We start from the raw sequence: 9,933 nt of genomic DNA, 5'->3' as shown, positions 1-9,933 counted from the left end.
AGAAGGGTCCGACAACCCAAAACATTGTATATCCCTGTCTTCCAGAATGCTACCCGACCCACTCAGGCAAATGTGTTTTACTTGAAAGGACATGGGGCAGGCTGCAATTTTATCAATAGCAGCAAGCGAGGTACAATGCTCTTCCCAGGGAGAAATACATCAAATCAGATTTACATTTAAACATGGTCATTACAGTATTGTTCAACTACGGTGTAGGTTATGCAACTATCCAATCTTATGTTTTGTACTTCAATTATCTGTTGCTTTCAACAAGGGTCCAGACCCGAAATATTGCTTCCATATGTGCTCCAGAGATGCTGCCCGATTCACTTAATTGAACCAGCACTATCTCCCCGCCCCCAATAAAGGGGATGGTGTACATGGAAACATTTTCCTACTCTGAGCTTGCATGTGTAATCTAGGTCTTACTGCATCAGGCCTCCTTAGGGCTGCAGGCACCAGCATCACCCACCCCCCACCCACACATAAAGAAAACCCAAGACTGGGTGGGGAATGTGGCAATCTCACTCCAAAACAAGCGTTTAATTAGACCACCCCACATGCACAATAAAACCAGGAGACTTTAATCAGAATTAGAGAAAAATATATTTCATCTTTTCAATCAATTGGAACAGGAAACATATAAAGAGCAGGAGTGCACACCAATACATATCAGTTTCTCTACTTCTGCTAGCTCAAGAAATCCATTTTCCTCATGCACTCCCTGAGCTACACAAAATGTATCTAGAAACACAAATTCATCTTTATACAAAGTGTGCAAATGAGAAACCTTTCGCGGGGCATGCCAGAACTCTAGTATAGAATATATTAAAATCAGAGGTCCCTTGTTCAACAGAAGAGTCTTCTTTCAAATGACAGCTCCTCAAGTTCATGATTGTCTTTTCACATAAAGTGCACTTGTCCAACAGAATGGAACCACGAGTGGCTCGATTGGAAACCCAAGTCATACAAACTCCAGCTTTCCATGTCCGCTGTACATCCCCCAGTGAACCAAGGAGAGAAGCCTGTCGTTACTGAGGTCAGAGTGCCTGATCTTATCGCAGGTCATACAGCAGTTCTCATGGCCAGTCACAGGTACCATGCACTCCAAGTCCAACTTGGCCATCTGTCCCTTTTTGGAGTGATGCCCGTGGAAACTATAATGCAAACGAGACAGCATCTGCCGCCGTTGGTCTTGAAGTCTCTTATTTTCGCTGCGAAGCATTCGCAGGGCCAACATGATCAGCAGTACCAAAATGAGGCCTCCAGCTATGGGCACTGCAATAACTGCAGCTCTGAACCAGAGCTCCTTGGAGGAATTGAGTTCTTGAACCCTGGTGATCAGGCTTTTGCTGCTGGAGTCATGATATCGGTTCCCCTGATCTGGGAAGGGCGGAGGAACAAAAAAAAGGCAAATTAGTAAAATTGGCAAACTTTTAACCAGCAACCAATTAACCAGAAACTAATTAAAGCTTTTCACTGCACCTCTGTACACGTGACGATAAACTAAACTCAAGTTAATTAATAGCAGCTTGACAATTTATCGATTTTCATAAGTCTAACCAGATGAATCATCAAATGATTATTTAAAAAACATACTAATATACTCCAGAAATATTTCAAAGTTTAATGACCAAACTTACGGAACATTTACACTTCCTATCACTTCAAAAGCTTAAAAAGACAAGATAAACGCTGGCTCAGTTTGCTGCCCAAGAAAGACAACAAATTACTTAACACGGAAGACCTTTTACCAGTCTGCTAATTTTAGCAGACATACAATACTCTTATTTCTGAAGATCCAGTTTGCATCTACCCACCCCGCTCCCCATGTCTCTCATATTAACCAAATCAATACCAGCCATACAAAGTCTTGTCTGTCATCACCTTATGGATCAGGCAGCTTTCTTACCAGAGATCTCACTCCGCGGATGTGAAAGAACATCTTGAAGCCCCCTGTAATTGCACATGTCATCATAACAACACTCCAACATGGGCCAGACCCCTGTGCGATTCTGTGCTCCTTTTGCGTGGCATATGTTAACGGAAACGGAAATGGTGTCCAAGCACCCATGAGTTAAAGGAGAGTTTGTATTCTGTGGATCCAGCAATCTTGAAAAACATGCCAAAAGTTCCGATTTGCACATGTAACCCGTGGCCACACAATTAGGTGCATCACAATAGCATCTGATTTCACCTAAAAAGAAAAATAAAGATTGAATCATGATTAAAAATCAACTCGCAGTTATACAGGATATTGTGCAATGAAATATGCTCATTTTCTATTTCCTGTGCGCACTGTTGGAGAATCAAGCTCAGTGATATTATCAGTTTACTCCAACTGCCTAAGAGGTCCATTTTAATGGTTTCTCCAGCAACTTAATCCAAAATCTATGACCCACAAATCTGCATTCATAATTGAGCATTTGCAGCCCCGGCAAAACTTATGACTGGGCTTTAGTTAGCTGATCAAGCAAGTGGCAGGGAGCTTTTTTTTTAAACAAACAATAGCCCACCCCTTTCTCTGCAAAGACAAATGAACATTTGATAAATTAAAATGGCTATTTTTAAACGGGAAAGTAAACAGGAAAAAAAAGGACAAGGAAAAGCTTTCATCAAAACACTGAGCAAATGCCTTTTGAGCAGCCTTACAAAATAGAAACCGTGCAGCTTATAATTAGTGGTTTGTTTGTCAAAGACTGCGCCTTTCGACCCAGGTAGTTTTCACAATAGGTGAAATATATCAAGACCACAAGTATCTCGTTCTTGATTTTTTGCTAAAGCAGACTTATGATGGAGAGGGATCGGACAAATGACCCCCAAAAATGCACGTGCATTTCTCTTCAAAATTTTTAAGAGCTTCCGCTCCTAAGTTACCGAGCTCCTAAGTAAGGGTTATTTCTCTGTAACAGGGAGCCGAGCCGCATTTGCCCGAAAGCGATCAGGTTTCATCCAGCTTCCACTTCGCTGCTAAAGACCCCGAGCAGTCAGTTCTCCTAACAACTCGGGTCTAATGGAAGGTAAAGGTTCGACTGTGTAAAATTACTAATGTGGACACAATTAGTCACGGTGCGGTTCAATCTCCTGCTTTAAACCCCTACAGAAATGAGAGAACCTCTTTGCCTCGACTGCAACAGCAGTTTGCAGCTCCCCCCTTTAAAGTCTGCAAGCCTTGTAAACATAGACCTCAAAGCCTGGTATTCAGCAAGACAAACTTTGTTCCAACTCAGAGCCAACCATTCATTCTCTATCCTCGCTGTAGATTGTTTTGAATCATGAACATTTTACGAGGCTGCACTCCGCCAAAATGGCTGCAGGAGCCGCTTTTATTATTTTTTTTTAAAGGAAAGTTTTTGATGTGAATTGGTAGGACAGGAGTTTGTGATTCCCCCTCTAAACATATCATTATCAGCCACATAGTTTCGGTATCGGTGACTTCACATTAGTCTGAATCACTCCCAGCCCTTTTGCTTTGATGAGGCCAGAAAGCCCAGCTGCCGACGACAGGGCTCTTATTTGGGTTAATTACACGTTTCCACCTAAATAAATAGATGTAACAATTATATTGCTCATCTTAACCTCCAGCGTTGACTGTTTAACACGTTCCAACCAGACATCAAGTGAATGGATGGAGGAAGGAACAACAAAAAAAAGTTGCAACTTTCCCGATTCAAACAATTAAGAACGAGCATTCTTACATTGCAATCTTTAAAAGGGGTGGGAAAGCAATCTTTAAAAGGGGTGGGAAAGCAATCTTTCTCCAAGAAAAACCAATACTAAAAAAAACTGCACTTTTTTCAAAAAAAAGTCCTTTCCTTTTAAAAGCCACTTAGGGGTTATACAACAACCATTTTTAAGATGGCACCATTCCTTTACACAGAAGAGGCTTAAATGAATTTCTGTACGCTAACAAAAACATTTTGACAACCGCTTGCCCCTTAGGTCTACTTACATCAATGGAGGGCAATGAACTGCCAGGAGACTCGATACACTTAATGCAAATCAGCGGGTTTACATTAAAAATAATGGAGAGGCAGAAATGGGGAGGAGGGGTGGCGACTAGAATTATATTTTACCTCGACGTGAAAAAAAAAGCTTAATCTTATTATACATTTACCCGGATTAATGAGTTGAAGTTTTGAAAAGAACAAAAGGCTGAGAGCAACCAGAGACGTCGAGCCTGGGGCATGGGTTCAGCTCAGCGCTGCCCCGTTGGAGGACAGTCTCTGCACGGAGATGGCGGGGCGAGGGGATCTTGGGCTGATCACAGTCCTGTTGTGGATCTGACCTGGTCCCTAGCGCTCTCCTCCCCCCCCCCCCCCTCCCCCTTCCCTCAGGGGGTGCGGGCTCACCAGTACCCCCTGTTGTGGACGACATGTTCCTCACCACCCTCTTGGGAGTGGGGAAGCGTTATGTTCCTCACCACCCTCTTGGGAGAGTGGAAACGTGGCTCTCCCACCCACCATCAGCCCACCTGGGGGTTGCGGGAAGTTTGGTTCACCGACACTCCGTTGTGGAACAGTCCTTACCCCCCCCCCCCCCCCCCCCCCCCCGGGATCACCCGCCGTGAAACAACTCTTACCGCAGTTACTCACCTTCAGCCCCCACACCCTGGGGTCCCATGTGTCCACAAATACCGTAGAGCGGGAATATTGGGTAACCACCACCCCAATGTTACTAGTAGCCCCCCAATATTACATACCCCACCCAAAGCGGCCTTGGGTCACAGCGCCCGCCGTGAAGTAGCCCCTCACCCTGAGGGTAGGTAATTGTGTAACTCCGCATCCTGCCGTGAGGCAACCCCACTCTAGGGGGGGGCATTGGGTGAACAGGACCCCGCCGCTGTGCAACAACCCCCCACCCCAGCCAGGAGAGGGAGGGGGGATTTAATTCACCAGACCCCGCCGGGTAGCGACCCCTACCCCGGGGGCCTTGGGTCAACGACACCCCGCCCTGTAACGACCCCTACCCCGGGGGGCCTTGGGTCAACGACACCCCGCCCTGTAACGACCCCTACTCCGGGGGGCCTTGGGTCAACGACACCCCGTCCTGTAACGACCCCTACTCCGGGGGGCCTTGGGTCAACGACACCCCGTCCTGTAACGACCCCTACCCCGGGGGTTGGGGGGCCTCAAGTCACCAGATCCCGCCGGGGTTTAAAGACCTTCAGCCCTGGGGCCATCGGGTCGCTCTACTCTGCGCCGTCTCCAGACTTTGCTCACCTTTGGTCAACAGGATCGCCATCGCGCACAATTCCAGCTGAAGCCAAAGCGTGATCAGGTTCGGATGGCGATCCATTTAAATTACGTGAAAGCAGGAGAAAGTGAGCGTTGTTGTTGGCTGCAACCTCCCCTGGCGGTCACTCTCCTCTCCGGCCGGCACGGATCTGCTGCCCAACTTTGTTGCCTTGTCGTTTCAACTGGAGTTGTTCCCGACACCAGTTTCCCTGGCCTTACAGTGGGGGCTGGGGGTGGTGGCGGCGGAGGCAGCCGCCGGCCAGACTTGCCTCGCTGTTGTGCTCGGACTTAGCTTCACCGCAGGTAAAGGGAGCCTTTTTTAACAGCGGCGGCGACTGCTGCAGCCTGACCCCTGCACAAATCCCAGGCTCTGGCGCTCACCCTTCCCAGCGCCGCTCTGCTCTGCTCTGCTCTGCCGACGACCCACTCAATGCCCAGCGCCCTTAACTGACATCCCTTGTACGCCGTTTCCTCGCCCCCTCCTGCACATCTATCCAGTCACAATGACTCTGCCCGCCCAGTGCTCCGGGCCCATTGGCAGCTCGCTGCATCTCATAACCTCCCCGCGGAGGTGATTGACGATCAAGAAATTGCCGCTGCTTCATCCCGCCCCTCAAGGAGTCAACGATTCGTTACTGTCGTTTCCGAGGTAACGTTGCTCCTGCAGACTCGTTACCAAATGGATACACCGGTATGTCTGTCAATCCTCGCCAGCCTTTAGTCCATTGATGCTGCTGGGTCCTGACCTGGGATTTCTCCAACGTTAAAAGAAAGCAGCACACTCGTTGTATTTCATCGCCTTCTCTCAAACCAAACGCGCTCATTTTAATGTCGAGGGAAAAAAAAGGAAAGAATATTTCAACCAGATATAATCACTCCAGTTGAAACGCAAGAACCGCAATAAACTAAATACAGCCTTTGTCACTAGGAAACACGCATACCATTGTTAATACAAAATAAACCCATTCTGATTTAAGACTGAAGTGGAGACACACAATGCTGGAGTAACTCAGCGGGTCAGGCAACATCTCTGGAGAAAACGAATAGTTCACGGTTCGGGTCGAGACCCTTCAGACCGATTTAAGACTTGGATAACCAATTGCTAATTTATTTAGGTACTTATTTAACATAGAATTTGGGAGGTAAGATAATAATATATTCCTTTATTCGTCCCACACCGGGGAGATTTACAGGGCATAACGGACATGAAGGCAATAAACTGATAAGAAAAAATGCCACTTCTGGAAATCCAAAATAAAACCGAATTGCGAGAAGCACTCAATAAGTCAGCGGCATCTGTGGCAAAATTACTTCTGTTCCATTTGTACATAGAAACACAGAACATAGATACAGGAGTAGGCCATTCGGCCCTTCGATCCAACACCGTCATTCAATATGTGGCCCTTGTGGCTAAAGGGATCAGGGGGTATGGAGAGAAGGCAGGTACGGGATACTGAGATGGACGATCAGCCATGATCATATTGAATGGCGGTGCAGACTCGAAGGGCCGAATGGCCTACTCCTGCACCTATTTTCTATGTTTCTAATATGATCATGGCTGATCATCCAAAATCAGTACCCCGTTCCTGCTTTTTCCCCATCTCCCTTGATTCCGTGAGCCCCAAGTTGTTGTTTTTTTGCCATCTTGTTCTTGTTTTGTTTTATTGTAACAAGATAAATTAAGGGAGTACAAGTAACTCGGTTGTTATACAATATTTTATTTTACTGCCAATTTTGATATATAATGTCCTTTGCGGTAAAACTGGGGGCTTGGTCCATGCTTGAATAACTCCTGTCTACAACGTCAAAAGTGCTGGTTTGATGGACACAATCAGGATCTGCAATGTGTACGAGCAATGCGATTCACGTCATGCTCGGAAGGCAACGGGAGCATGTGTTTGTGCTAAACAGAGGAGTGGCTGCAGACAGTGAGGTTAAATTAGCAATCAAAAGGCACCCGGCGCCACCGAGACGTCAGAGGGAACAAACTGACAGTCAATTATCAGCTCCCAAACAATACGATGCAAACACCGACGATTGTGATCAGTATCAGTGGAATATTGTCAGTGATATGTTAATTACTTTGTTGGTTATACGGGCTGAGACCATCAAAAGGCAAAGCTCAGACCTGTTGCATTTGATATCTCCACTTTGAAATGAAACAATAGAGCAAAGCGTTTCATGAAATGTGCGTGACATTTAGGCAATTCCCATAAAACTGTCCTCCACGCCCTCAAAAAATACTTGCACAATTTTCTACGTTACACATTCCCCGCCTCCTCTTAAAGAAAGACATATTCAGGCGCCTACTGCGAAACCTTATAAAAATGTTACCTTCGCTCGCACGATTGAAGCATAAGACTAGATGGCACATAGAGAGGGAGATGCACATGTACCGGTTGTATTTCCTGCATATATTTTTTTATGAATAAAGAATATGCCGGAAATGCAATCGATAGTAAAATAAAGCATATATTTTAATAAATAAAGTATGTTTAAAACTGTATAAAAGTTCAGAACTAATAAGACACCACTCAACTGCACCTTATTCAGACGTGTCGCTCAGGATTTCTCAAATATATGTTCCCATATTTCATCCCGACAAACATATTTACACCACCCACAAAATAACGAGACCGTCGCACCCGAAGTGAGTTCACCCCTTGATAATCGAACGCATCGATGGCAATTATAATTATTTGCAGAATAATGCATGTATTACAATCCACAGAACATTCAGATTTTAAGGGTTTTGACATATTATTAACCTGGAATGTTAACTCTGGGTCTCACCAAATACTGCTTGGTTTGAGTATTTCCCGTACTTTTTCGAACGGAATGATAAGATTTTAACCGCGTAAAAAACCTTTACCAAAATAAGATGATGCCCATACCGATGCAGATGAATAGATAACATTTTCACTGCAACAAGTACTAATTTCTAATTATAACCACTGAAGGACTTTAGGGTCTCAGAGAAGTATGGCCGAGAGCTCAATAGTCTGTGAATACTCTTCTACTTTACTGGTCTATTTGGCAGATAATATATAAGAACAGTCTGTGAAATAAATTTAATTTCATTTGCTGTGGGATAAAAACAATTATCCAATTTGTAGCTTAAGCGTGTTAAATGAAATTCTCTCCTGTCCCCGAATAACGTGACTGTATTTGAGTTTAAAATTAAGGCCTCGCATGCCTCCTGCGTTGGGCACTGGTCTGGGAATGTGCTATATTTTGCATAGAGTCGAGATTGTGTCCGTTGATGAGACGATAGAGATACTCGAACAATGAAGTGGGAAAGGCGCTCGGTCTAAGGGATGCCTCAGGGGAATGCAGGAACTGGATAGGCAGCAATTATTTTAATTGTAGGTAATGATGTTCAGGCGCCAGTTGAGTATCTGTTTTGCATCAAGCTCCAGAGACCCTCAAATCAGTAGTGCTGCCCTGTCACAGTGTCGCTTAAAAAAATCATTAGGCAATATTCTCCAAATTAATTATTCATTCAATAAACTGGAGGCAGGACGCGGGATTGCAAAGCAGCCGAGATCTGTGAAATTAGACCATCAGATGCAAAAGTGCACTTCTAGGTATTAAAATAACAATTTACTTTTGGAGCTATATTGAATATTTGTTTAAAAAAAAGTTAAACATTGACATGCACTGCAAAATAAACAATTACCAAACACATTTTTCCACCTAAGCACAGGTATGATTTTCGGATGATTTTAAAGCGCGAACACTTTTGCTTTTGGGTTGAACTTATTAGGTGCGAATTATATTTGCTGGATATCATCTTTTACTGCATTTAGAACATAGAACAGCACATGAAGAGGCTCTTCGGCCCACAATCTCCATGACAAACATGATGCCAACTTCAGCTAATCTCCTCTGACTGCAATGCCTTCCAACCCCTGTGTATCCATGTGCCTATGTGAAAGTCTTTTAAATCCCACTCAAAGCCATGTGTTCTTTCTCAACTTCAGACTGAACCTATCTACTATCAAGTATCAATGGTGGCACAGTTGGTAAAGATGCAGCCTCACAACGCCAGAGCCCCAGGTTCAATCCTGACCTTGGCTGCTGTCTGTGTGGAGTTTACACGTTCTGCCTGTCGCTGTGTGGGTTTCCTCCAAGTGCTCCAATTTCCTCCTACATCCCAAAGATGTTTGTGGGTTTGTAGTTTAATTGGCCTCTGTAAATTGCCCCTCGTGTGTAGGGAGTGGATGAGAAAGTGGGATAACATAACGAGTGTGAACGAGTGATGAATGGTCGGCATGGGCTCGGTGGGTCGAAGGGCTGGTTTCATGCTGTTTCTCTAAACTAAACTAATTCATGGATTGGACAGAGGTAGACACGAAATGCTGGAGTAACTCAACGGGTCAGGCAGCATCTCGGGAGAGAAGGAATGGGTGACGTTTCGGGTCGAGACCCTTCTTCAGTCTGAAGAAGGGTCTCGACCTGAAACGTCACCCATTCCTTCTGTCCCAAGATGCTGCCTGACCTGCTGAGTTACTCCAGCATTTTGTGTCTACCTTCGATTTAAAACCAGCATCTGCAGGGGTTTTTTCCAACCATGGATTGAACAGGTTTCCTCTGTTACTTAAACTATATTAATCTCCGAATCACAACTGTTGAAGGCAATAACATTCGTATTCATAAAGTTGCATTAGTGATGTTAAGTATATTTTATAAGAAT

General features: G+C 44.9%; 1 protein-coding gene across 1 annotated transcript; it reads right to left on the bottom strand.

Moving 5' to 3' along the window:
* Window positions 1-619: 619 nt before the first annotated feature.
* Window positions 620-5,653, bottom strand: bambia (BMP and activin membrane-bound inhibitor (Xenopus laevis) homolog a). The gene is made up of 3 exons (XM_078427485.1): window positions 5,223-5,653; window positions 1,913-2,197; window positions 620-1,383 (listed from the first exon to the last, which is right to left on the bottom strand). The coding sequence occupies exons 1-3, from the start codon at window positions 5,296-5,298 to the stop codon at window positions 965-967; spliced, it is 780 nt and encodes a 259-aa protein (XP_078283611.1). The 5' UTR covers window positions 5,299-5,653; the 3' UTR covers window positions 620-964.
* Window positions 5,654-9,933: the final 4,280 nt, after the last annotated feature.

The sequence above is a fragment of the Rhinoraja longicauda genome, chromosome 2 (genome assembly GCF_053455715.1).
Source record: "Rhinoraja longicauda isolate Sanriku21f chromosome 2, sRhiLon1.1, whole genome shotgun sequence".
Classification (NCBI taxonomy): Eukaryota; Metazoa; Chordata; class Chondrichthyes; order Rajiformes; family Arhynchobatidae; genus Rhinoraja; species Rhinoraja longicauda.
Note: the sequence above shows the minus strand (reverse complement) of the source record. Positions and strands in the feature narration are given on the sequence as shown.

What these genes read in the sequence shown, in the direction of transcription:
- bambia (XM_078427485.1), bottom strand. Translation starts at nt 5,298, where the DNA reads ATGGATCGCCATCCGAACCTGATCACGCTTTGGCTTCAGCTGGAATTG. An exon ending in GGCGATCCTGTTGACCAAAG is followed by an intron (nt 2,198 to 5,222) that starts GTGAGCAAAGTC and finishes TTTTCTTTTTAG; the next exon opens with GTGAAATCAGATGCTATTGT. An exon ending in TCCGCGGAGTGAGATCTCTG is followed by an intron (nt 1,384 to 1,912) that starts GTAAGAAAGCTG and finishes CGCCCTTCCCAG; the next exon opens with ATCAGGGGAACCGATATCAT.